Genomic DNA, 27,859 nt, shown 5'->3' with positions numbered 1-27,859 from the left:
GGTGCTCCACTGCAAGCTCTCACCCACCCAAACCCCGGGCACCCGAGGGGAATGTAGTTCTGCCTCCTCCAGGAAGCCTTCCTTGATTAACACATGTGCACAGACTGAGAGAGCCCTGGGCTGGTCCGTGCACTGCAGCACCGTGTTGGGTCTGCCCGCTGCAGCATCCCTGGCTAACAACAGTGGATGCAGCTGCGGTAGCGACAGCTGTGGAACAGAAAAGAACAAGAGACACAGCCACAGAGAGACAGAGGCAGAAAGAAATGAGTAAGTGGCAGCCCTCCAGGCCCTCCCCAACCCGGGCTCCGGGGTCTCTGACAAAAACCAGAGGGTTGAGGATGTCCTGTGTCCAGAGAAGGCTCAGATACACAGGAAACCACCCTGGGACGGACAGATGCCCCGCCCCCCATGGCCACGGCCTTACCTGGGGGGCCGGCCGGCGGGGCCTCGGGGCAGGTGTTCTCGTGGGCGATGCGCTCCAGGGGCGTGAGGGGCATGTGCAGGCCGCAGTGGGGGCAGGTCCAGAAGGTGCGGAGACAGTCGCTGTACAGATCGGTGTCGCTCTGCGGGGGTACGCTGTGTCAGGGCTTTGCCTCTGCCCCTGCCCCCCAACAGCCAGTCTGGTTCCCTTCTGAGAACCCCCGGTGGCAGGCCCCATTCTGAAGCTACCCCTGGACTAGACTGAAATGTGGTTGGGGGCTCCCTAAAACCCCATGTTCAGGGGCAGGAGTGAGGGGCCAAGGGGGGCCATGCTCACCGTGAGGCAGTTGTAGGTGAGGAAGTCGGTGACTGCGTAGCCCCCTTTGGTGGGGTGGGGGGACAGGGTGGAGCTGCCGAAGAGGCCAGGGAGGCTGGGGGCGGTGGTGATGGTCTGGGGTCCCACGTAGAGGTTCTGGGCTTCAAGGCCCGTGAGCCGCCGGAGAGTGTAGGGGACCTGTGAGGAGAGAGGAGAGAGGGCCTCGCCCTGCGTCGCCGGCACCTTTGCCGGCAGCCGCTCCTGGCCTCGCTTCCCGCAGCCAGAGCCTGGGGGCCAGAGCAGGAAGCCGGACCGTGTTCCATCCAAGCTGCCGGCCCTCCACTTCCCCGTCCCTGCCGGCTTCATGGCCAAGATGAAACGGAGTTCAGGAACTTTATTGTTTGGCTTGAAGAAAAGCAAGTCAGACAGGACAAGACTGAAGACAGAGGGGATTCAGACACACGCACAGCACTGACTGGCCCAAGTTCTTTGAAAAGCATCTCCCAGAGGTTAGCTTCCTGTCCAGATTAAGACAAGCAGCGATTGACTGGCTTCCCGGTTTAGCCGTCAGACTTGAGTGTGGAGACAATGCTGAAAAGTACAAGGCTCGGTGTCTGATCACACAAACTGCTGACGGTGCAGCTAAAAATGCAGAGGCATCAGCCAGTTTGGATGTAATAACCCTGACGTTAAGGCTGGCGTAATGGCTGTGGCTCACCTCCTTCAGTGCCACGTCCTGATGGTTACCTGGCCACGTTTAAGGCAATTCACGTTTGGTCCAGGAGCGCCTGACACAGGACGCAGCTGCTACAGCAAAGCAAGCGAGAGGGACTTCCGGAGGCTCTAGACAAGCACAGGCAGGCGATGGCTCCTGAGGCTGCTCCCGCCGGCGCCTGCTGGACATGGCCGCGCACAGGAGTGCGCACAGCAGCTGCGCAGGCGGCTCCTGCCGATCCAGAGGCCGCCCACAGGCGGGGCAGGCCGGAAGATGAACGTTTTAGGAGGTCGGCCTCTCGCCCACTTAGTATAGTTGGGAACCATTCACGTCCTGGTCTGTGCTTAGAAATCAAACATCACATTTTCAAGGGAAGAATCCCAGAAAACTGACTATGTTTTAGAGATTTACCATCATTGCTTTTTCTTTAATAATGTTTTGGGAAAGTTGAAAAAAGGAAAGAAAAAACTGATAGATTCTGAGACCTTATCAGAGCACCAGGATCCAGCTGTGCCTGAAGTCCACCTCTGGGCTTTTCAGTCATGGGGGCCAATTGCTAAGCCAATCACAACAGGTTTCAGACACTCATGACCAGAGCCTTGTCTACAGCAGGCCTGACGTCCCAGGCCCCTCCCCTGCTCCCTCCACTCGTGGGACCACACCCAGACCACAAAGCTGGCCTTTAAGTCTGGTGGCCGTGCCCCTCCTTCCCCCAGCACGTCAGCCTGTTCCTCTTTCCCTGGTTCACTGGGTCCCTCCACTCCTCCAGGAAGGCATCCTGGATTACACCCTTCTCCCCTACCCCTGCCACACGTAGTAAAATCAGAATCAATTCTCGACTCCCACTTAAGAGGGGGACTGGTGTCGAATATGCTCTCCAAATCTGTCTGCTCTCCATGAGTAGGTACCTCACAGCCCCCTCACACCCCGCAAGTCCTACCTGTAACCGGGGCAGCTGCACCGCGCACACAGGAGCTGCTCCATAAGCATGCGCCGAATCGGCTACGGCTAAGAGTGCGGTCTCTGGAGCCAGGCACGGGGTCAGATCCTGGCTCCAACCCTCACCAGGTGTGACCTTGGGCTTGTCATCACCTCCCTGTGCACACATCAGGTGAACTGGAAGCTGCGGTAGACGCACCTCCCCACACTCCCCCCAGCCAAGGGTGGCGGTGGGTACCTTGGCTGCTGTGAACTGCAGCAGCTCTCTGCTCAGGGCCACCACCTCCTGGCGGTTGACCGGAGCCTCCTCCTCCTCCTCCTCCTCTTCTTTCGCAGGCTGCCCCCGACGGGCCTGATGGGCCAGCTGCCGGTCCAGGGCACTTTCCCAGCGGGCACGGAGCCGCAGGGAGGCCGCCAGGAGCCGGACTGCACTTTCACTGTCGGCAAGCTGGAGCTCCAGCCAGCCATCAGCCACCAGGCGGGAGCAGTCACCATTGGTGTCCAGGGACCGACTGAACAGCAGGAGGGACTGGAAGAGACGAGGCAGAAAACAGGCAGTGGGTGAGGGGGCCCCCACACACTGGGTTCTGGCCCAGCCATTCATCCATCCATCCATCCATGTATCTGTCCATCCATCTACCTGTCCACCTGTCCATCCATCTACCTGTCCTTCTATCCACCTGTCCATCCATCTACCTGTCCATCCATCCATCTGTCCACCTGTCCACCTGTCCATCCACCTGTCCTTCTATCCACCTGTCCATCCATCTACCTGTCCTTCTATCCACCTGTCCATCCATCTACCTGTCCTTCTACCCACCTGTCAATCCATCTACCTGTCCTTCTATCCACCTATCCATCCACCTACCTGTCCTTCTACCCACCTGTCCATCCATCCACCTGTCCTTCTATCCACCTGTCCATCCATCTACCTGTCCATCCATCCATCTACCTGTCCTTCTATCCACCTGTCCATCCATCTACCTGTCCTTCTATCCACCTGTCCATCCATCTACCTGTCCTTCTACCCACCTGTCAATCCATCTACCTGTCCTTCTATCCACCTATCCATCCACCTACCTGTCCTTCTACCCACCTGTCCATCCATCCATCTACCTGTCCTTCTATCCACCTGTCCATCCATCTACCTGTCCATCCATCCATCTACCTGTCCTTCTATCCACCTGTCCATCCATCTACCTGTCCTTCTATCCACCTGTCCATCCATCTACCTGTCCATCCACCCATCTACCTGTCCATCCATTTACCTGTCCTTCTATCCACCTGTCCATCCATCCATCTACCTGTCCTTCTATCCACCTGTCCATCCATTTACCTGTCCTTCTATCCACCTGTCTAGCCAATGTATCCATTAATTCCCCCACCCACCTACCTATCCACCTACCTACCTGTCCATCCAATGTACCCATCAGTTCCCCCACCCATCCACCTGTCCAACTATTTACCTGTCCATCCATCCATCCATCAACAAACATTTACCACATGCCTACTCTGTGCCAGGCATGCTTCCAGGTGCTAGAGATACGACTGTGAACAAGAAGACCGAGTCCCTGCCCCCATGGAGCTGACATGCCACTTGGACAGACAGGCGGATAAAGCGCAGAGACAGAGTGTGTTTTAAGAAGGAGGGTAGTGAGCCCTGGGCCCCGGGTCCGGGCGAGGCCGCGGGCCCCTGGAGCCGGGTGAGCCCTGGGCCCTGGGTCCGGGCGAGGCCGCGGGCCCCTGGAGCCGGGTGAGCCCTGGGCCCCGGGTCCGGGCGAGGCCGCGGGCCCCTGGAGCCGGGTGAGCCCTGGGCCCCGGGTCCGGGCGAGGCCGCGGGCCCCTGGAGCCGGGTGAGCCCTGGGCCCCGGGTCCGGGCGAGGCCGCGGGCCCCTGGAGCCGGGTGAGCCCTGGGCCCCGGGTCCGGGCGAGGCCGCGGGCCCCTGGAGCCGGGTGAGCCCTGGGCCCCGGGTCCGGGCGAGGCCGCGGGCCCCTGGATCCGGGTGAGCCCTGGGCCCCGGGTCCGGGCGAGGCCGCGGGCCCCTGGATCCGGGTGAGCCTGGGCCCCGGGTCCGGGCGAGGCCGCGGGCCCCTGGATCCGGGTGAGCCTGGCCCCGGGCCCAGGTGAGGCCGTGGGCCCCTGGATCCGGGTGAAGCAGTGCCCCTGGGTCCAGCCGAGACCAAACCAGAGGGAGTCGGACCTGCATTACCACCATTTGTCCACCATCCAGAGCTGAGGGGTCAGTGCCGACATGTACTCATAGGGAACCGGTGGACATTGATATTGGGTCTCAAAAGAACTGTTGGTCCAGAAAGAAACTCACTACAGACTGATTCATTTGCCTGTCAGCATAACTATTATTGCTCGTCGCACATTCAATTCTTATAAGTATATCTCTAGTGACACATGATTTCGCTCATCTAGGGGAAATGATGAACAACATAGACTGATGAACAAGAACAGAACCAGAAACAAGGAGGCATCGATCGGACTATCGGGCCTCAGAGGGAGGATAGGGGAGGGTGGGGGGAGGGGGGAGAGATCAACCAAAGGTCTTGTGTGCATGCATATGAGCCTAACCAATGCTTAAGTTCAACAGAGGGTTGGGGCATCCAAGGGGAGGGGTGTGGGATGGGAATGGGGGGATGAGGACAAACATGTGACACCTTAATCAATAAAGAAATTTAAAAAAAAAAAATAATAAGAAGGAGGGTAGTCATTACCCGAGGTGGGGCAGACAGCTGAGGGGACGTCCACATCTTCACAGGTGGGGTTACATGCATGTCAACCCTCCTCAAATGATGTCCCTAACACTCTATACACGTTTTCCCCTCAAATACACAAACAAATAGTAGATGCTAATTAATGGGCTGCACGCTGAAGTGTTGAAGGGCACTGATGCCGGCAACTTACTTTGGAATGCAGCACGAAACTGAAAACTCACCTATGAAAGGGGTGAGAACGGTGTGTCATCAAGCAAAAGGCCAACGGCCTTTGGCCCTGGCCGGCTTGGCTCAGGGATAGAGCGTTGGCCTGCAGACCAAAGGGTCCCAGGTTCGATTCCGGTCAAGGGCACGAACCTTAGTTGCAGACTCCTCCCTGGCCCGGGCCCTGGTCGGGGCTTGGTCAGGGCTCGTGCAGGAGGCAACCAATCGATGTGTTTCTCTCACATCGATGTTTCTCTCTGTCTTTCCCTCTCTCTTCCACTCTCCCTAAAAATCAATGGGAAAATATCCTCAGGTGGATTACAAAAAAAAAAAAAAAAGACCAACGTCCTTTGACGGATCTTGGAAATGAGGGTATGAGTGCTCCCCATACTCTTCTTTCAACTCTTCGGTGTGAGAATCACAGTGCTGGGGAAATTTCTAGGATGGGCGGGGGGAGTGGATGTTTTGGGGCTGGGAGATGGCCGGGAGGGTTCAACATGCATTCTGTCTACCTCTGTGTGTGTCTAAAACCCGCCACCATGAACCACCTGTGCAGGGGACCGAAGGGAGGCTGAACTCCAGGCAGCGTCTCCACTGGCAAATCCTGTTCCCCCCGAGGTCCGCTGACGGCCATCGCTCTGCCCTGGCCCCTGAGCCTTCCAGATGATAGGATAGGATGGGCTCCCTGCTTCGAACAGTGTCAGACTGTCCCAACTCTGCTCCGAACCCTTGCAGGGAGGGAGGCGGGGCTTCAGTCTCACCCGCCTCCCTGATCTCCTCTTTCTCTGACCTTGTCTCTCTGACCTCATCTCCGGCAATTCTTCTCCTCACTGACTAACTGCTCCAGCTGTTCCCTGTGCAAGCCAAGCCTGCACGTGCCTCAGGGCCTTTGCACTTGCTGCTTGGACACTTCTCCCAGGACTCCCTATGGCTTCTTCCCTCTCTCCCGCCCTCCCTTCAGGTCTTTGCTCCATCGTGCCTTCTCAATGAGGCCCGTCCAGGTTGCCTTATTTCCTACTGGAACCTGTCCCGTACCCTCACCCTCACCGCCCCGCCCCCCCCCCCCCCCCCCCCCCCCGCCCGCCCAACCTCCTGGCCCGATTCCTTTTAATTCCCTGGAACACTCATTTAGTGCTGTCCTTTGTTCATTGCTATTTTCCGCCCTCCCCTGCTGGACGTCAGCTCCAGGAGAGCAGGGCCCAGGTCTTGCTTAGTTCACCGCTGTTCCCAGCACCTCCTATAGCTCCGGATACACAGCAGGCGCTGCTACAGGAACGCACAAATGGAAGACAGCCGCCAACCAACAGCCTGCGGCCGATGCCTGCAGCCAGCCGGAAGGCGACTCCTCAGGCCCAAACCCTGGGACGCAGCCGCCACACCAGGGACCCACCTGGAGAGCAGGGATGCGGACACAGTTCACCAGGTACGGTTTGTTGGTCTCCAGCAGGGAGACGAAGGTGAGGAGCTGGTGCTTGCTACTCATCTTGTCCTTGTCATCTGGAAGGATCAGGAGGACAGCTCAGGCCCCCCCTGCCCACCGCTGTCCCACTCGTCCCCCGGGGCTGCCTGTCCCCAGCCATCTAACCATCCGTAAGAAGATGCTCACGTGTGAGTAACGAGAAAATATCTGTGACTTAGTTTTAAACACTTTGTCATAATGAATGTGGCTTTGGCTATTCGGTGACACTGAGAAATATTGTCAATTTTGTTAGGAGTGAGAACAGCACGGTGATGATGCCAAAAACAGTCGTCATTATACTAAGTGATGTGATGGCTGAAATGTTTCAACTGCACCAGCAAAAAGGAAGAAAAACTAAACGGTCAGAAGTAAGGGTGGCAAATGCTGACAGCCAGGGAGGGTTTGTCTACTTGGGTGATAGAGTACAGAAATTCTCAAAATTAAAAAAATAGAAGGGAAACTTGGCCGGGTGGCTCAGTGGGTTACAGTGTTGTCCCGATACCCCAAGGCTGTGGGTCCGATCCTTGACTGGGCACATACTGACCAGGGGTCCTCTCCCCACATACTGCATAGAAGCAGCCAATGACTGCATAAATAAGTGGAACAACAAATCAATGTTTCTCTCTCCTTTCTCTAAAATCAATAAAAAGTTTTAATAAATAAAAATGAAAAAATGTGATAGGAAAAGGGTACACTGACTAGGAATTTACAGCAGTTAAAAATTAGGAAAGTTTCCAGTTCTATCTTTGTTTAAAATTACAAACCTTATCTTTTTGAGGTAGTATTTACCATTTTAGTACAGTGTGTCCCTTTGCTGACAAACAAGGAGAAAATGAGCTGCGTCCCAGCGCTCAGACAGAGCGCACCACGAGCGGCAGGTCGCAGGCGGGAAGCCTCACAGGAGGGCTGGGCGGCACCCTCCACAGGGACACCCCGGGCTGGGACCCGCCTGGCCGCTCAGGGAGGCGGCTTTTCAGGCTTGGATTCGACTAGAAGGTAGGTTGGGTCCACGCCTGAACTCTGCCCTCCATGTCCACAGGGGCCGGGAGAGACCTAGGGCAGCACCAAGCCAGGAGTGCACAGCCCGAAGGACAGCTGGACACTCAGCCCCTGGCACCACCCTGCTGAGGCCCGCCCACGCCGAGCAGGTAAACTCGCCACAGCCTGGGACCTCCCGGCCTGCATGTCCCACCTCAGCAGCCCCAGCGAAGGCCAAGTGTGGGGAGGTGTAGAGGGGTTCGCTCCCCACTCGGCTCACAGTACCTCGGCTCCCTTCAGCGCCCCTGGCCTCCGGCTCCTGTGTGTGCAGCACCTCGGGGCTGCTGGCGAAGACGCACGTGGGGTGCAGCACGGTGCCCTGCTTGGCCTGGGTGTGGAAAATCTGGAGGCCAAAGGGAGGCGCCAGGTGACAGAGGCCCTCGGACGTGCTCTGCCCTCTTCCCGCTGCCCTGCCCGCAACGCTTTTCCCCCACCCTTTTGGCCAGGTCCCCCCTCCCATCTCAGCCCAGAAGCCCCTTCGGGAAGGCCTGCCTGATCAGGGCCCCTCTGTGCTACCCCAGCGCCACCACTCTGGGTCCGCTGTCTGGGAACAATGTGCCGCCCCCACCGGACTCGGAGCCCCACACAGGCAGGGCCAGGGCTGTTTCAGTCAAGGCCACGTCCCAGCACAGAGCAGGCGCTGGGAAGGTGTGCTGAGGCCCACCTGGTCCGAGTCCTTGCGGCCGCTGTTGAACGGGTCCGGGATGGCGAGCTGCGGGTAGAGGCCCCGGGCCAGCACCAGCTTCAGCAGCGCCATCTGGTCCCGGGTCAGGGCCTGGGCCGAGCTGGCGGCGGCCTGCAGCTGCTCCAGGTTGTGCCGCAGCTTAAACTTCACATCCTGTGGGAACATGGGGAGGGGGGTCCCATGGGGCTTGTACTGGGCCACGTGGACCCCAGAGGTTCTGTAGTCTGCTGGGGCCACACCCTGTCCCCTCGGGCCCCCAGGGTGCCCCACCTGGATGTCCACGTTGTCGCTGGCCGCCCGCGAGGCTCTGCCCCGGTCCTCGTCGCTGGAGCAGCCATCCTCCTCCTCCTGCAGCCGCAGCACCTTGCGCCTGCGCCCCCCACCCTCCTCGTGCTGGCGCTTCAGCTGGTACAGCTCGCGGCGCTCGCGGCGCTGCTGCAGCCGGCTGTAGCTGTCCCCCGGCTTCGCGGCCTGGGTCCCGGCCAGCAGCCCGTGGTCCTCCAACAGCTCCTGGGGACAGAGGGCCCAGTGAGGGACACGGCGCAGGCCGAGTGGGCAGGCTCTGGACCCAGACACATTCAAGAGCGGGGCCTGCCACTCGCCGGCGAGCAGTGTCCGCCTTCTGAGCCACAGTTTCCCTCAAACGGAAAACGGGGATGCTCCCCATACCTCCCGCTGGGGCTGCTGGGGCTGAAATGTGCGGGTAAGAACCACCTTTGCACGGCGCGGGCGCAGATGACCGCTCCAAGAAAGAGCACTCGCTGCTGTTGGCTGTTACTTCCCCGGCTTCAGAAGCACGGCTGACGCCCAGGAACTTGCCCAGGGTCACATGCTAGCAAATGGCAGAGCTGGGATTTGCAGCTGGGATGTCTGGCTCCAGATCGGGTGCCTCTGCGCTTGCTCCCAGCACTCAGCCTGAGCAAGCGCGCAGCCAGCTCCGCACCCCTGGCCCGTGAGGATGCAGCACGTGACCGAGGACCCTGTGCGCCACCCCCAGGAGCCCTCCTGGATTTCCACCCCCATCACCGGCTGGCGGGGGAGGAGGGTGCAGGGTGGGACCCTGACCTCTGTGTTAGAGAAGGAAAGAGGCTGCATTCCAGAGTGCGCTCAGGTGCCCTCACTCTGTCTCGCCCCCACCCTGGCCTCCCGGGCTGCCTCAGCGGGGCTGGCCCCCACCCCGGTCCTGGGCCTCACCTTGAACTGGCGCCGCAGGTTGGCCATCTCATACAGCCGATGCTCCTCTATGCCCCGGCGGCGGCACCACTTACGGGAGTTTCTGCTCCGCTCAGATTTCACCTGGGTGGGGGCAGATGCCAGGTGTTGGGGCCTGACCAGCTGAGGGAGGGGCGGGGGGCTGACCTCCTACCCAGACCACCCCAGTATGGGCCTGAACACCAGCCACTGGGAGATGCAAGGCAGGTGGAGACCTGTAGGCCCTCCATGACACCTGCTTTCTCCCTTCCAGGTCTCAGCCCCACTGCCCCTTCCTCCAGGAAGCCCTCCCAGACCACACTGGGTCAGACACCCGCTCCAGGCTCTCTCAGCCCCTTGCGCTCCCCATTGCAGCCTAGTCTGGGTGGTCACTGTCTAGGGACAGGTCTGACCTCCTGCACTGGACTGTGAGCCCCAGGAAGGCAGGGCCAGGCCCAGGGGCGGGCTCAGGGAGCGTGTTTTGGGATAAACAGGTGCTACCCCAGGAGTCTGGTTTTAATGGGCACTTGAGAAGCCCAGGTTCCCCTTGGGCCTGAGCTCTGCACGTGCTGGTGCAAAAATGGTGGAGTCCATAGGCTGGGGGAGGGGCATGAGGAGGAGCCACAGCCGCAGGGAGGCCCTGACTCTGTGCCTGACAGCCAGACGGGGTGTCCCCACCGGCCTCACCTGCACCCAGGTGTTGAAGACATTGAAGAGCGTGAAGGGGTCGCCCAGGTCACTCTCCAGGGGCCGCCGCGCTGCCGCACCTTCCGGGTTGTTCTGGGCGCTGCGGGTGAAGGGCGACTGGACGCTGAGGGCGGCCGCGATGGTGAGCACGGGCTCCGCCAGGTGGAACATGGAGCCCAGGATCAGCATCTTCCCTGGGGGCGGGCAGCGAGCTGAGCCTCCCCATCCTCCCTCCCTCCCTCCGGCTCACAAAGGGCCTCGGGAGCCAGATGGACACACTGTGCTTTCAGTCACATGACCTTGGGCAAGGCCTCAGTTTCCCCACCTGTAGTTGGAGACAAGCACGGTCCCGCCTCCTCGGACACGTGGGCACCGGCTACACACCGGCTACTGCTGCTTTCTTTCCTCCCGGCCCCCAGCACCCCTCCCCACGGGCCTGGCTTCCGGTTCTTCCCGGGACTCGTTCTGACCCGCCACGGCACTGTCCTCCCCAGAACGCGACCCCACCAGCCGTCCCCTGGTCTGCCTGGCACCCGGCAGGCGCTGCTGACTTTTGCACCATCGCGGTGTGAACCTCTCCTGCCATCTTGATTTCATTCAAGGGAGAGGCGGGGAAGATGGAGAGGAGGATAGAGGGAGAGGCGGGGAGGAAGCGGGAGCCGGGGGGAGAGGGTGGGGGTGAAGGGGGGGCAGGGAGGGACAGAGAGAAGGAAGAAAGCAGCAGGAACAGTATCCCCCGTGGCGTTTCCGATGCTCAGGCTGCTCCCGCCTGCCCTAGTCAGTGCCTGTACGTCACGCATCTGACTCGGCCCCACAGGTCCCCTGACTGCCTTTCCAGAAAGTTCCTGTTCCACACCTAGCCTCCGAAGACAAAGGCGGGCAGGAAAACAAGTCTGTCCCGGGGCCCCTAGCTCCGTCCATCACCTGGGCAAGTCCCTCCATCCCTCTTGCCTCCGTTTCCCCATCTGTGAAAGGGGCTGACAGGCATCCACCTGCTGTTTCACCTGCAAGCGCTCGCAGTGCCCGGCCCGTGACCGAGCCGTCACAGCCCAGCACGGTGCCATCTGTCTCTTGCCCGGCAGGGCCTGGGCACCCACGTGCCAGCCTGGCCGTGGAGTGCCCTAGCTCTGCCCACTGACAGTGATGGGAGCCAGTGACAGTCTTTCCCGAGCCTCATTTCCTCGTGGGAAGCGAGTGTCACTCACTCCTGTCCCGTGGGAGATGACGTGTGGATCAAACCCAGGCTCTGTCACTGGCTTGTCCCCTTCCCTTGGGCACAGGTCTATGCCCCACCCCCACCAGGCCTCAGTTTCCTCATCTGCACAACAGGGTGCCGGGGGGCGCTACCCTCTCTCTGTGAGGTCCACAAAGCCCATCACTGGCACACAGGAAGTGCTCACGGGATGTGGAATGTTCCTTTTCTTCTCAGGCCTGTCCTCCTGCTCTAGCCCTGTTTCCCTCTGGAGCAGGGGTGGGAAGGTCCGACCCGAGGGCCGTATGAGACCCGTGAAATCATGTGGCCTGGCCCTGCCAGGGCGTTAGGGGTGAGTTAATTAAAGGTTTGACCACACACAGCAGCTGATTTTAAGTGGATAATTTTGTATGGCCTGCGAATGATGTTATAAATATCCAAATGGCCCCTGGCAGAAAAAGGCCGCCCTCCCCCCCCCCCCTCCTGCTCCAGAGCAAACAGAAAACCAGCCGCAGCCTCAGCGGCTGAGGCCGGGGCCTGCAGGGATGGGGCTTTAAGGACTAACACGGCAGAAGGCTCTGTTGAGTGTCGTGCTCGGGAAATGGTGCCACGGTGGTGGCGCTCTGCTGGGACTATTCTGTGGGCTGTGGACGGTCGGCGGAGACAGAATGTCTTGAGTCAGGAGGATCAGGCAGAAGGAACACGCTGGCGTCAGCGAGCTCCTCGGGAGGGGCAGGGATGGCGCAAGAGTGAGTAAGAGGAAGAGGTTTTGAAACCCTTACCACTCACCGCAAAGGGCAGCCCAGGGCAGAGCTGGGGACAGGCCGAGAGAGAGCCCTGTTTGTTTACTGCGGTATCCCTGGTGCCTAGCACAGTGCCCGCACAGGGGACGCGTGAACGAACGGACAGGGCCTGGGGAAGGAGCAGGCGGCGAGCAGTGGCCCAAGCCACCCAGTGCCCTGTGTGGTCCCCCCAAGGAGGGTCCTCACCAATCACGACGTCCACAGGCAGCTGGGCCAGCAGGGACCCGATAGGGGTGAGGGCCTCGGAGCTGTCCAGAGCCCCCTGGTCCCGGAGGTACAGGATGGCCGTTTCCAGGCTGGCTGGTGGGGGGGGCTCGATGAAGGGGAAGGTTCGGGGGTCTCCCACGCTCATGCTCTTCATCTAGAATGAGAACCAAAGCCCCAGGAATGGGGGACACAGGAGCCACTGTGGAGCACTCCGAGGGCTCAGGGATCACAAACCTGTGATACTTTAATGCCCCCAATGTTAAAGCCCGCTGTTCAGAGGCAGCAGAGGAGGGCCATTGTCTGTCTGTCTGGCCAGCCCCTCTTCTCCCAAACCCTGGACAGGGAGCGAGTAACAGGTTTCTCAGCCCCTGGTCATAGCAATTGACTAAGGAATGAGCACATGACCCGAGCTGGGCCAAACAGAATCCTTCCCTGGGACTTTGTAAACTGGAACTGGTAGAGAGAAATCCCAGCATCCTCTGGTTGTGAGGGGCCAGGATAGAAGCTCAGAGACGCTGTGGTTATTCTTCCATTGACTGGAAATTACCCGATCCACCAGAGATGGAGAAATCCTTAACTGCTCCTAACTAGACCTCCCCCCACAATGGATACACATATCCATAAAACCCCCTTTCCTGCTTACCAGAGTCTGAGTTGAGTTTCTCTCACTTTCGACCAAAGAATCCCCATTAACTCAGAGGCCAGAGGGGCAGTGGGTGGTGGGGAGAGTGAAGTGGAACACACACACCACCAGGCCTGGCATGGCGAGGCGTGTGACTATGAGAGAGCCAGAGGAAAGCTCAGAGAGCCCCGGGCCCAGCCCGGCTTCCAGGGAGGTGACCTGCTCACCTGGCCTGATCTGGAGGCCACCTGATATCTGGCCGTCCACCCGGAACCAGCTGTTCCACCTTCCTCTCTCTTCCCCAAACCCTGATGTTGTCTGGGAGATCACCCGGTACCCATTGAAAGATCTTTAAGTTTAAAGCTCTGGGTAGGGGGCAGGGTATGGATTATTTTTTTAAGCTCTCCAGGTGATTCCAGTGTGCAGCTGGGGCTAAGAATCAGTGCTCTGATCCAATCTGGCAATGCCACACCCCTGGACAATTACAGGTCATAGAGTGGACACACATGACCCAGTTCTGCCAATAAGACAGACTGGGAAGTTGGCCAGAAGGCTTCTGGGAAAGGTTCCTATGGCCTTAAAAATTAGACCCACAGCCCTGCCGGTATGGACCAGTGGTTAGAGCATTGGCCTGTGCACTGGAGGGTCACAAGTTCGATTCCTAGTCAAGGGCATGTACCTGGTTTGCAAGTCTGATCCCCGCCCCTGGTCAGGACACATGTGGGAGGGAACCAATAGATGTCTTTGTCACATCAATATCTCTCTCTCTGCCTCCCACTTCCACCTCCCTCCCACTCTCTCTAAAAATCAATGGGAAAAATTTCCTCACTCCTTGGGTGAGGATTAAAAAAAAAAAAATTAGACCCACAAACAGGGACAGTTGGCTGCTTCTGTCTCTAGAGGGTAAAGGAGGAGGTGATGCCCACGACTGCCAGAGCCAGGTGGCATTCAAAAGGCAGGCTTTGGGCCTGACAGCCTCAAATGGAACCCGGGCTCTGCCACTTGTCAGCTGTGTGACCTGGGTCAAGTTACTTAACCTCTCTGTGCAACCATACATCAGAATAGGATTACTGACCCCATAGAGTTTTTGTGAGGTTACATACATAAAGCACTTAGGATAGGGCCTTGCCCACTGTAAGCACTAGGTAGGTGTTTTTTCATCATCATTGTCATTATCATTTTTACTAGGAGAGCTGCTGATAAACTGGTGTTGCTAAGACAGAAAAAGCCCGGTCCTTTATGACATCACGGACCCATTTAAATAACCAAGCCTGGAACCTCCCTGTCTCGGGCTTTGTGGCATATGAAACGATCCTTTGTCCTTGTTGTTTAAGCCAGTGTTCTTCCAACAACAGGCTATATAGGTCTGGAAATCCACGCAGTGGGTCACAACCAGCATCTTAAAAATATTAAATCACACAGATAGAAACTCTCAGCGTGCGTCACCTGTAGGAAGGGGCTGGTTGGTGCTACTCACACGTACACATATGGGCCTGGAGCAGACGCCATCCACTGCTCCCACTTTCCTCTGCCTCTTCTTCCTGAGCACAGAGACTACATTTCCCAGCCTCCCCTGCAGTGAGGTGTGGCTGGGACCCAGCTCTGGCCAGGGGCAGTGGAAGGGAAGTACTCCACCTGCAGACCTGACCCTTAAAGCCCCCAAACCATCCCATACCCCTTCCCCACTGGATGGCTGACAGATGAGGAGCGCCAGGGAGATGACGGAGCCATGAAAGGGAAGGGGCCTGGGTCCCTGAATATAGCAAACTGCCGCCAACCGGAGAACCAGAGTTCTGTTGTGTTGGCCGTTATGGGAGTGAGTCTATTTGTCTAATCTAAACGAAACTAACGACTGACATATGAGCCATGACATCACATATATCGAGAAACCCTGGTTTTAAAAGCCATTTTTAAGAAGAAAAAAAAAAGAAAGAAAAAATATATATATATTTTAGAGAGAGGGAGACGGATAAATAGAAACATCGATGAGAAAGAAACATCAGTCAGTCACCTCCTGCACACCCCCTACTGGGGATTGAGCTCGCAACCTGGGCATGTGCCCTGACCAGGAATTGAACCTTGACCTCCTGGTTCATGGGCCAACGCTCAACCACCGAGCCACACTGGCCCAGGTAAAAGCCACTCCTTTTTTGTTGTTGATGATCCTCATCCAAGGAAACCATTGATTTTTAGAGAGAGTGGAAGGGAGGAGGAGGAGGGAGAGAGAGAGAGAGAAACATCTATGTGAGAGAGACCCATTAATTGGTTGCCTCCAGCACATGCCCTGACCAGGGCTAGGGATCAAGCCTGCAACCCAGGTACATGCCCTTGACTGGAATCGAACCTGGGACTCTTCAGTCTGTGGGCCGATGCTTTATCCACTGACCCGAACTGGCTAGGGCTAAAAGCCAGTTCTTGATGGGTTTCCTGTTACAGCTGAAAGAACTCTGAGTGAGTCACGAGACCCCGTGACCCCATGGCTTTGGGGAACAACTCCCTCCTCAACATGGATCTGACATTTGAAAGGAACCAGTGCCCCTCAGTGGCCTGACCAGCCCAGCCCTCCTTGGCCCTGAGCACTGGGATTGGTCCCGCTTCCTCCCCGGCACGGTACTCAGGATCCCGTCCCCTCCCTGCCCTGCCTCACCTGCAGTACCAGCGCGTCCAGGGCGACCCTCCGAATCTCCGGCACAGCGTAGGGGGCGAAGGCATCGTAGTCGGATTCAGCGTAGAGGCGGAAGCAGACGCCGGGGCCTGTGCGGCCCGCCCGGCCCTTCCGCTGCTCGGCACTGGCCTGGCTGATCCAGAACTCCTGCAGCCGCTGCAGTTTGGCCTGGGGGTCGTAGCTCATCTCCTTCACCTTCCCTTGGGGGAGAGGGGGCGCAGGGAGGGATGGGCATCGGTGAGCAGCAGCCACATGGGGCCTGCATACACCTGGTCCTCTCCCCAGCCCTTCAGCCACAACGCCCTCACTTACTCCTCTGTTCCATGAACACTGACCCACAGCTCATTCTGGGCCCAACCCTGACATTTTATTAATGTAATCTTTCATTTCCTCATTCACACATCTTTTCATTTATTTTTTCACGCCTTTGTTTATTCAGAGGCTCGGACATCTGACAAATACTATGAAGAACCTACCATGTGGTGGGCACTGTACTTGGCAGTAGGGATACAGCTGTGAACAAAACGAAGTCCCTGGTCTCACGGCGCTGAACAGACACCGTATTTCATCAATTCTAAGGCCAACCTTTGTTCATATTGCACTGTCTCTGATGCATTTTAAAACCAATGGCATGTCTGTTTAATGGACAGCATTTAAGAATCTTAATGGTACATAAACTTATGGAATGTTTTATCACTGGCATCCCAGATTCAACACTATAAGGCAACTGCGAACATTTGCTGAGTGTTCCCTCTGTGCCAGGTGCCAAGCGTATTCACTCATTTACTCCTTACCACCTGAGGGAGCACTGTCATTACAGCCATTTCACAAAGAACACAGTGTCAGTGACACGACCCTGGTCACAGCCCCAGGGTCCCCTGCCACTATGCGCTGCTGACTTTCCAGAGAAGTCCAACTGGGAAGGCAGACGAGAAGCAGATCAACAGATGTAAAATGTGATGCCCACACCAGGGAGAAAAATAAAGCCCCACAAGGAAGGCAAGGACGAGGGAGAGGGGGGAGATCACCCAGACAAAGTGGACAAGCTGGACCTCTAAGGGGAGACACTGACGCATGGGATGGAGTGAGTGAGCCCTGTGGGTATTTAAAAAAGACAGTTCTCAGCAGAGACCATAGTAAGTGCAAGGCCCTGCGGTGGGAGCAAGCTTGGAATGTCCGAGAAAGATGAAGATGTTGCCACTGCTCCACAGCCTCCACGCTTTGGCCCGGCGGTCTCTCGCTACACCTGCACATCTCCCAACCCCACACTCACTCCCCTCTCCGCCCGGGGTCGCTGGGGGCAGCCCTTACCAGAATCGACTACAAAGCGGATCCCATCAATGGTGACTGAGGTCTCGGCGATGTTGGTAGAGAGGATGCACTTCCGGACTCCAGGAGGGGCCACATCAAATACCTGGGGGCGGTAAGTAGGTGACAGCAGGGGCTAACTCGGCCCTCACTGTAAGGGACCTCCTGGACACCCCGGGGTGTCTCACACCCCAATGTCTAACCTGGCCTCGGTGCCTTCCACCAAACCCTCTCCTTCTCCACCTCTGAGATGGCTCATCATTCTGGACCAGGAGCCTGGGCTGCCTGGGTCCTCCTTCCCTCCCCGTTCCACACACACCTGGACATCAACATCTCCATTCCCCAGCACCCACGGCCCCTGCCCTGGTCCCGGCCCCTCCTTTCCCACCCAGATGCTGCTCCAGCTTCCTCCTTGGTCTCCGACCTCCAGACGTATTCCCTCCAGCCCATCCTTCACACGCAGCAGAGGGATCTGCTGAAGCACAGACTGGCACTGGCCCCACCTTGCTTAGAACCTTCCCACGGTTCCCAGTGCTCTTGGGACAAAACCCAGCACCACACTGGGTCCTCAAGGACCCTTGTGGTCGAACCCTGCGTAGCTCTCCAGTCCCACCTACTTGTTCTTTCCCTTTATAGTCTGGACCCCAGCCCTGTAGCTTCCCAGCTGCCCCGTCTTTTTCTCACCCCAGGCCCTTTGCACAAGCCCTTCTCTAGGCCCCCAGAGACAGTCAAGCACAGTGGCTTACAGTGGGGGTCAGCAACTATGGCCTGGAGACCAAACCCGGCCTGCCACCTGTGTCTGTGAATCAAGTTTAATGGCACAGCCTCACCTGACCCATCTACAGCTGCTCTTCCCGCTGTAACAGATTCGCTGCGACGGAGAACCCAAAAATATGGACTCCCTGGCCCTCTACAACAAGTCTGCCAACCTCTTAAGAGCACAGGCTCTGGTGCCAAATTACCAAGATGCACAGCCTGGCTCTGCCTCTTATGTGACTTTGCACAGGTACCTACACCTCGGTTTCTGCGTCTGTTAAGTGGGAATAACCACAGGACTGGCAGCCAGGGCTGCAGTGAGGACTACATGGGACAAGCGTACAGGGCCCAGAACTCCTGCCACTCGCGGCAGATGCTCCACACACGTCAGCCGGACGCTTCCCCCGGCCCCCCGGCCCCCTTAGGCTGCGGCTTTCTCAGGTCTGTTCAGAAAGCCCCTTCCTCCAGGAAGCCTTTCCTGAATCCTTCAAGACTGCTCTCAGAGCTCAGGAGCGTTCCTCTACCGTCTGTAAAATTGTCGATTACTTGTCCATCTCCCCTACAGACCAACAGCCACGTAAGGGGAAGGGCCATATGTTGGCTCCCACTGTGTCTCAAAGAGCCCCCTCAGCACCAGGGGAGGCACCAAGGAGATGCTCAGGGGTCTTCAATCAATAATCAATGACCCGGACGATGAGATTATGCAGTCAGCCTCCAGGATGGCGCCAGCCTCCTGGGACTCCCACCCTCATCCAGCACCTCCCCAGTGAACACACACAACTTAACTAACAGGACACTGCAGAACGATGGCCTGTGACGCGAAGGCTAGGTCATAGGAAACGCTGTGCCTTCTGTTTAGGTCTCTTGGGGAGAACCAGCCACCATGTTGCAGGGACACTGAAGCAGCCCCCTAGAGAGGCCCGCAGCCAACAGCCAGCCAGGTGAGTGAGGACCCTCTGGCCCCAGTCAAGCCTTCAAGTGAGAGTAGCCCCAGCCGACTACAACCTCTTGGGAGACCCTGAGCCAGAAACCCCCAGCTAAGCCCTTCCCAACCCCTGATCCACAGAAACGATGTGAGATAATGAATGTTTATCGTTCCAAGCTGCGAAGTGTGGGGGAAATTTGTAACTAACACAGTGACCCACAGTGCTCTCCGGCACCCTTCCTTTCCAGCCTGGTGGCCTCTTCACCTTTCCTCACACCCAACTCACAGGTTCCCGCATCCACACATTTGCTCAAGCTGGTGCCCCTGCCAGGACTGCCTGCCTCCTTCGTCTCCTACTCCAAACCCTCCTTGCCCCCCACAGCTAAGCTCCAATGCCTCCTACTTTACAGGAGGCTCACGCTGGCACACCCTCTTCCCCCCAAATAACGGGAGCAGCCCTCTGCAGCCCGCAGCCCTGCATTGGTGCAACCACACCCCCTCCTCCTCCCCCGGCACACACAGCCAGACCCCCGCCCTGCCTGGCTGACGTGATACCTTGTCCTGGTCGGCCACAGAGAGGGCGCTGTGCAGCGGCAGCACCACCCAGCGCTGGGTGTGGCTGGCATAGGTCTGGGCGGCCTCAAGCACGGCGCTGATCTCCGCCATGCCGCTGAGGAAGACCAGGAGGTCGCCCCGCTCCTCGGGTGGGTACTTGTTGTCAATGGCCTCCAGTACCCTCAGGTAGGGCCGCGGGTCCAGCTTCTCCGACTTGGACACGGACGGCTCTGCCTCAATCGGCTGGTACACAACCTGCGAGGAAACAGCCCCAGGCGTGAGCGCACGCTGTCACCAGCTCAGAGCAAGCGGGGGAGACCACACTCACACAGGGCAACCTGAGGAGGACGCAGTAAAGCACAAAGTAGGAAGGTAACTGGAAGGTAACGGCAAGGTTTGATGTTTCTTAATCTGGGTGCTGGCTGCATTCAGGTATTTAGTTGGTGACAATTAATTGAACTATACACATGATATGTATATTCCTTTGCGTTTGGAGTATAACTTCAACAACAAATTTTAAGGGGTGCAGCCAGGATGAAAACCCTAGAAATCCCTTCTCAGAAGGCACCCTCACTCTTTTTTTATGGCTGCCTAGAACAAGCATGTCAAACTCACGGCCCACAACGAAAATTTTTGCAGCCCAGGCAATATAATGGTATGTAAGAAACGTTTTAATAAAAATTTCACAACTTAATTTTTGCAATAGCCTGTTATACATAATTATTAACGAACTACAATGTTCGCTAATGACTGATTACTATAATCACGTTGCATTCATTTCCCTTACACACCTTATGCACAGGCGCACCATTTCTCTCCACTAATACCAGCAGCAAATATTTTAGCAGCCGATTGCCACATCATTAGCCTTGGACTGACTTGTTTGGTGTGAGCAACAGGAAATATTTCGCTTTCGGAGAACAAGAAAAATAGGTTTGTTTACGTGACGCTTATTAATTTGTGCAGTTCTTCAGTGTCTGGTAAGTTAATGTTCAAGAAAAATATTGATTTTTATTAAAATGATCATTATTTTATGTTAATGATTACTCATTTATTTCAGTTCTTTGTATTCTGCATGTCTCTATCGAAATAAACCTACGTTTCTATGAAAATTGAAGCTTTTGTTTTTTTGCGGCCCACATACACTTACACCGTGTTTATTTGGCAGGTGTTAGCCTTTGAGTTTGACATGCTTGGCCTAGAAGACAGACTGATGAACATTTAGAATCGGAAACCACAGGGGCAGGGCAGTTTCCTGGTGCTAAGAACTTCAGAGCTGTTATCAATTCTCAGCCCAAAGGTACAGAGGAAGGAGTGGCTGGTCAAAACCATGAAGGACAGCCCTGGCTGGTGTTGCTAAGTGGTTAGAGCATCCGCCCATGCCTCTTAGTCTCAGGTTCAATTTCTGGTCAAGGGCAAGTCCCTGGGTTGCAGGTTCAATCCCCCGCCCCAGTCTGGGTGCCTGCAGGAGGCAACCAATCCATGTGCTTCTCTCACATCGGTATTTCTCTCTCCCTCTCCCTCCTCCACTTCTTTCCTTCCTCCCTCCCTCTCTCCCTTCCACTCTCTCTAAAAATCAATGGGGAAAATATCCTCGGGTGAGGATTAACAACAAAAAAAAACAGAGGAAGGACAGAGCTGTGTGGAGGGAGCACCTTGAAAGGAGCTGTGACTTAGGGGAGGAAACCAGAGACCTTGAGGGAGGGAGCTGACTCTGCTTTCCCCACTAGCCAGGGGAAGCCAGAGCATGCCGGGCCATTCGTGCTACGCATACAGGCCTGCCTCCCAGGGAAGACAGGAAGGTGGGAGAGGGGAAAGGAGATCTGGAAGAGCAAACAGAAGCTTTCTGGTACAGGCCTGTCTGTTTATGAGCAGGATTCAAGTCCTGGCTCTGCCACTCTGAGTCGTCCCGGGAACCAGTGACTTCACACCTCTGAGCTTCACTGTTACCTTCATGGCAGTAATCCCTCCACAGAACTAGCGAGGTTGCGGCAAGGGACTCACATGAGTTCTTGTGTGTTAACTGTGGAGCATGTAGTATACTGTATACTCAATAAATGTTAGCTGTGATTACCATCATTAACATTATGGACAAAAACTGTATGCAAGCCATAGCAAATAGGCTGAGAAACAGGGAAAGTTCAAGATAGAAGCTGCTGACTGAGAGCTCAGGACTAAAGAGCTGGGGTGATAAAAAGAATCTCTGGCCCTAGCTAGTTTGGGTCAGTGGATAGAACATTGGCCTGTGGACTGAAGGGTCCCAAGTTTAATTCCAGTCAAGGGCACATGCCTGGGTTGCAGGCTCGATCCCCAGTAGGGGGCGTGCAAGAGGCAACCGATCAATGATTCTCTCTTATCATTGATGTTTCTGTCTCTTTCTCCCTCTTCCTTCCTCTCTGAAATAAAAATATATTGATAAAAATATATTTAAAAAAATAAAAGAATCTCTGGCTAGCTTGAGTACAGCAATTATAAGAGGACCTGAAAAAAAGGTTTGCCTCTTGGTTTCAGCTTATTCACCAATAGTTACATCTCAGGTGGATGGTGAATGAAACGTGGTGGAGCCAGGCCTACCCCCAGGATTGCTGTGAGAATGGAGTGAGATTGGTGTAGGAGACCCATGGTGGTTCCCAGAAAATCTGCTCTTGTCTTCCCTAGAACACAAGAGAGAAAGAGAGAGAGATGACATTTTCCAGCCTCCCTTGCAGCTAGGTGTAGTTCAGAGATTAGAATGGAAGTAACTACCAGGTCATGTCCAACTTTCAGACACACTGGATTTTCCCTGGACTTTAGCTCCTTTCCTCTTCCCACAAACTCTGACCAGACAGACCAGGACACTCCCTAGGACTCTTACCAGGTGTGGTGCTCAACCCCCAGGGGATAGTTGGTAACATCTGGAAACATATTTGGTTATCACAATTGGGAGAGGAGGATGCCATTGGCATCTATTGGGTAGAAGCCAAGAACACTGCTAATGATGCCACAACACATAGGGCAGCCCCACAACTAATAATTATCCAGCACAAAATGCCGATACTGGGTCTGAGAAACGTGCCCCATGAGATGGCAGAGCAATGAGAAAGAAAGAGCCTGGGTCCCTGAATGACCACATGGAACTGAGTTGCCCATCAGCCTGGACCAGCCAGACTGTTATATTAGCAAAATCAACTTCTATGTTATTTGAGCCTTTATATTTTTGGGTCTCCTCTAATAAGCACTCAGCACTCTTCCCAGCACATGAAAATGCTCAGATATGGCAGCTCTAAAAGAGACAGAGATAGAGAAAGAAAGAGAAAGAGAGCGAGAAAAGAAAGAGACAATATCCTTAACTGAAGGGAAGGGAAGCAGAGCAGCAGACAGGGAAGAGACATGTCCAGGTTTGGCCAGAGACCGGGTGGGAGGGAGGAGGATGTCGGGGGGAGGGAGAGCACTGACCGTGATGGGAAAGAGCCTCCCGGGCACCTGCACCACGGGGGCACTGCCGAAGTAGCTGGAGAAGAGCGAGATGTTGATGGTGGCTGACATGAGGATGACCTTGAGGTCAGGCCGCTTGGGCAGCAGGCGCCGAAGGACGCCCAGGAGGAAGTCGTTGTGGAGGTGCCGCTCGTGGACTTCATCCACGATCAGGACCTGGTACTGGGGCAGGCTGGGCTCCCGCTGGATTTGCCTCAGGAGCAGCCCCACCGTCAGGAACACAATCTTGGTAGCCGCCGAACGCGTGCTCTCAAAGCGGATCTGGTAGCCAACCTGGGGGGGGGGGGGGCAGAGGGAGGAGCGTGGTCAGGAGAGGACCCTGGGCCTGGGCACCAGCCCCCCTCACCTGCCCTACGTGAAATCTGAGCAAGTGCCCCCGCATCGGACTCTGGAGTCCAACAGACTTGGGTTTGAATCCCACCTCTGCCACTTTGGGTGGTTGACTTTGGGCAAGCAGTTCTATCCCTCAGAGACTTATGTTTTCTCCTGTGAGAATTTTTTTTTAATTAAATGTACTGGGGGTGACACTGGTCAACATGAACATATAGGTTTCAGGTGTGGGTTTCTATGTTACAAGATCTGTGTATTGCACCATGTGCCCACCTCCAAAGTCAAATCTTCTCCTGTCACCATATATTAGGACCCCTTTCTCCTCCCACTCCCTCCTGTGAGAATCATATGTGCTAATGCACTGAAACATCTGGTACAGAGCCTGGGGTATGACACTAATTAGTATAATACCAATAATTAGCCTCTCTATGTGCCACCAACTATTATAAATGCTTTATGTCTATCGACTCATTTCACTCTCATGACCACCATAGGGTGTAAGAATTCTTCTTATCCTCACTTCACAGATGGGGAAACTGAGGTCACTCATCTAAAGAAACACAGCTAAAAGGTACCTCACATCACACACACACACACACACACACACACACACATCGGTTTCAGGTGAGTTATATTTCTAAATGTAAAAGTTATTAGAAAAAAAATAGGATATTTTCATGTCCTTAAAGTAGGCAAAAAATCTCTTAAACAGAGCCCAAAGAGTGCCAGCCACAAAAGAAAATGACAGGCTGGATTATATATAAACGAAAAGACACCGTCATCAAAGGACACCATCCAGAAAATAAAAGGCAATTCACAAAGTAGGAGACAAGATTTGCAACACATAAATCCTACCAAGGACTCTTTTCCAGAACTGATGAAGACCTATAAATCAAGAACAAAAAAACAGGCAACACGGAAGACAAATGGGAGAAAGGCTTGAACAGACACTTCACAAAACAGTCTCTCCAAATGGCCAATAAATACATGAAAAGGTGCTCAATGTCCTTAGTCATCAGGGAAATGCAAATTAAAACCCACTATGCAAATTAAAATGTGATACCAGCCCTCGCCAGTTTGGCTCAGTGGCCTGCAGACTGAAGGGTCCCGGTTCGATTCTGGTCAAGGGCACATGCCTGGGTTGTGGGCTCAATCCCGTGTGGGGTATGCAGAAGGCAGCCGATTAATGATTCTATCTCATCATTGATGTTCTTATCTCTCTCTCCCTCTCCTTTCCCTCTGAAATCAATAAAAATGCTTAAAAATTTTTTTTTAATAAAAATAAAATGTGCTACCACTTACACAGCCACCAGAAAAGCTAAAATGAAAAGTCTTACTGTAGCAAGTGCTGGTGATGACGTGGAATGTACCGCTGGTAGGAGTGTAAATTGGCACGACAGCGTTACAAAATGGTTTGGCAGTATCCTGCGCAAGCTGAAAATACCCCACTCCTAGATATATACCCCCAAAATAGTCACCAAGAGTGACCAAAAGGCATGTTATAAAATGCTTAAAGCAGCACCATTCACAAGAGCCTAAAACTGGAGACCGTCCAAATTCCCCTCGACAGCTGAAGGAACAAACACACACGCAGCCTGCACACAGGAGACGGGCCAGCGCTGACTGCGCAGCACGCACCTGCGTGCAAAACCAAGGCTGACTCTCACAGAACTAACACTGACAACAGAGGCCAGGACCCAAGGAGAACACACTGTTTTATTCCCTAAAGAAGGTAAAGAGGCAGGTATCTGTGACCGTCTATCACTAACCCAGGTGTGATAACCTCGCACTAAGATGATCATTTATCACTAAGAACAGTGAGGACCTGGGGTGCCTCAAGGTAGTAACAAGAAGGGGAAACAAGAGGGTTTCTGGGGTGCTGGTTTGATTTTTAAAAATCTGGGTGCTAGTTACACAAATATATTCAACTTGTGAAAATTCACAGAGCTATATACTTACGACACACGCATTCTACTGGACTGAGTATATTCTAACAGCCATTGTTAAGTGTTAGAGCCAGGACTAGTACCCTAGAAATCACTAGTAAGGAAGTGTCCTCATTCTTTTTTTTATGGCTACTTAGAAAGAAGATCAATGAATCTTTAGGACATTTCTAATTTTTTTACTGTTAAAGTGCTATAGAGTCATACCTCAGAGATACTGCCGGTTCAGTTCCAGGCCACCACAATAAAGTGAAAATTGCAATAAGGCGAACTGTAATCTTTTTTGCTGGTGGAGGGACGTGCCTTCAATTTGTCAAAAATGTTACATCTACCCTGGGCTGTGTTGCACAGTGGTTAGAGTGTTGGCCCAAGCAGCGAAGGGTCTCGGGTTCGATTCCCAGTCAAGGGCACGTAGCTCGGTTCCAGGTTCACTCCCCACCTCCTGGTCGGGGCAAGTACGGGAGGCAACTAGTCCATCTGTCTTTCTCTCATCAATGTTTCTTCCCCACCCCTCCCCCTTCTCCCTTCCACTCTCTTTGAAAATCAATGGAAAAAATATCATGTGAGGATTAAACAACAAGTAAAGCAACATGTGTGAAGTACAATAAAACAAGGTCTGCCTGTACTGGGTAATGTTAGCACCTTTATCATCTGGACCAGTGGTCAGCAAACTGCAGCTCGAGAGCCACATGCAGCTCTTTGGCCCCTTGAGTTTTTAGCAAAGGCCAGCTTAGGAGTACCCTAATTAAGTTAATAACAATGTACCTACCTATATAGTTTAAGTTTAAAAAATTTGGCTCTCAAAAGAAATTTCAATCATTGTACTGCTGATATTTGGCTCTGTTGACTAATGAGTTTGCCGACCCCTGATCTGGACCATATCCAGGCCACTCTGTAGATAGATTTTTGGAAGAATCACTGCTAGGTCAAAGGGTAAGTGCTTTTGTAACCTTAACCAACACTGCCAATATTCCCCAATGTCACACGGGAGAAAGTGGAATCCCATTAGCCCCACTCACCTGTGAGCCATACTGACTGAGGCTCTCAAAGCCAACGCGCTTGGCCAGCGAGATGCAGGCGATTCTCCGGGGCTGCGTGCACGCCACGTGACTGAAGCCAGCGGCCAGCAGGTACTGGGGCACCTGCGTGGACTTGCCACAGCCGGTGTCACCTGCCACCACCACCACCTGATGCTCCTTCAGTGTCTTCAGGATGCGGTGGCCGTACTGGGCGATGGGGAGCGCCGCCCGCTCACGCTGCAGTTTGGCCAGCCTCCCGAACGCCTGCTTCTGGACAAAGTCCAGGTAGTGCAACAGGGCCTGGCGGAACTCGGACACTCTCTCCGGGGGCAGGTGCCTGCCCAGCCTCCGAGAGCCCCGAATGTCAGGGCCAAGGACCGAAAGGTTGATGCGGTAACGTGGGTCGTAAGCACCAGGGAGGTCGGCCAGCGCTGGGATGCTGTGCTTGGGATGCCCGGGGTCTCTGTCCTCCTTCCTGGTGGTCTTGAGATGCTGGAACCTCTGTAAGCGTTCAAAGAAGGCCCAGAACTTCTGGCACTCCTCGGAACCCTGGCGGATGTAATCCTCGTCACGGAAGAAGGCATCCTCGAACAGATGCCGGGTCTCTGGACAATTCCAGTCCCATTTCTCTGGGGCCTCCTCCTCCTCACGGGGAGCCCGGTGCCGGTCCCGGTGGTCCCTGTCCTCCCTTGTTCTGGGAGGAGGCATGCTGGACCTAACCACAATGCTGTCACAAAACTGGCCTCAGTTCTGATCACCTGGACCAAACGTTCTCATCCATGCCCCCTTCCTGCAGAGGCCAGTGCCTGCAATAAGGAACCACTTCCTCTTCAAAGAGCTAAGTTTCCTCCTCATGGATGGTCCAGGCCCACTGCAGGCGATGGCAGAGTAAGTGGCCGAAGGGGGTCAAGCTGGTGACACGCAGGGCACCTCATGACTCCTGCAGCAATCTCCGGGATGGACACAAGTTCCTCCTGGGTTTAGGCCCTGAGTGTTTGGGGGAAGAGAACAGATGTTCATTTTTAGAAACATTTATTGAAGGCCTGCGGGAGGCAAGCACTGGCCTCACAAAAGGGACAGTAATGAGTAAGACCACCCTGGGCCCCACATGGTCACATGCAAGAGACAGACGTGTCACCAAACTCGGACAATCCAGTGATTTATCACAATCCAGGGGTTGTGATAAAGCCACGAGAGGTGTGATACAATGAAGACTAAGGCAAGGGTTCCTAACCTTTGGTCTACTGAGCTTGACACCCGGGAGGCCTTTGAAATTAAGTGCACAGTTTTGCAACTGTTGCTTTATATGTGTACTAGAGGCCTGGTGCAGGAGAGCGGGGTGGGGGCGGGGGAGCAAGGGGGGGAGTAGGGGGATGTTCTCAGCCTGGCCTGCGCTCTCTGGCAAACTGGGACCCCTCAGGGGGCAGCTCCTGTGTTGAGCGTCTGCCCCCTGTTGGTCAGTGCGCATCACAGCCACTGGTGGTTCTGGTTGTTTGGTTGTAATGGCCGCTTAGGCTTTTATATATATAGACTAGAGGACCAGTGCACGAAATTCCTGCACAGGAGGGGTGTCCCTCAGCCTGGCCTGCACCCTCTCCAATCTGGGACCCCCTTGGGGGATGTCCAACTGTCGGTTTAGGCCTGATCCCTATGGGATCAGCAGTCGGACATCCCTCTCACAA

General features: G+C 55.1%; 1 protein-coding gene across 2 annotated transcripts in view; it reads right to left on the bottom strand.

Annotated features, from left to right (window-relative positions):
* Positions 1-27,859, bottom strand: part of DHX34 (DExH-box helicase 34) — a 32,771-nt gene that overhangs the window by 2,003 nt on the left and 2,909 nt on the right. The window contains exons 2-17 of one of the 2 annotated variants that reach the window (XM_079799793.1): positions 26,178-27,164; positions 22,847-23,158; positions 19,412-19,666; positions 17,179-17,281; positions 15,850-16,067; positions 12,560-12,734; positions 10,379-10,572; positions 9,695-9,796; positions 8,771-9,010; positions 8,480-8,653; positions 8,041-8,158; positions 6,709-6,815; positions 2,629-2,919; positions 2,392-2,547; positions 758-934; positions 425-563 (exon numbers count right to left, since the gene is read on the bottom strand). In XM_079799793.1, coding sequence (XP_079655919.1) covers positions 425-563; positions 758-934; positions 2,392-2,547; positions 2,629-2,919; positions 6,709-6,815; positions 8,041-8,158; positions 8,480-8,653; positions 8,771-9,010; positions 9,695-9,796; positions 10,379-10,572; positions 12,560-12,734; positions 15,850-16,067; positions 17,179-17,281; positions 19,412-19,666; positions 22,847-23,158; positions 26,178-26,885 — 3,469 coding nt within the window. In that variant the 5' untranslated portion in view covers positions 26,886-27,164. The remainder of the gene's footprint in view (positions 1-424; positions 564-757; positions 935-2,391; positions 2,548-2,628; positions 2,920-6,708; positions 6,816-8,040; positions 8,159-8,479; positions 8,654-8,770; positions 9,011-9,694; positions 9,797-10,378; positions 10,573-12,559; positions 12,735-15,849; positions 16,068-17,178; positions 17,282-19,411; positions 19,667-22,846; positions 23,159-26,177; positions 27,165-27,859) is intronic. The other variant, XM_079799794.1, reaches the window with a different exon arrangement.

Source organism: Cnephaeus nilssonii (assembly GCF_951640355.1).
Source record: "Cnephaeus nilssonii genome assembly, chromosome: 20".
Classification (NCBI taxonomy): domain Eukaryota; kingdom Metazoa; phylum Chordata; class Mammalia; order Chiroptera; family Vespertilionidae; genus Cnephaeus; species Cnephaeus nilssonii.
The sequence above is the reverse complement of the archived record's forward strand: the minus strand, read 5'-3'. Positions and strand labels throughout refer to the sequence as shown.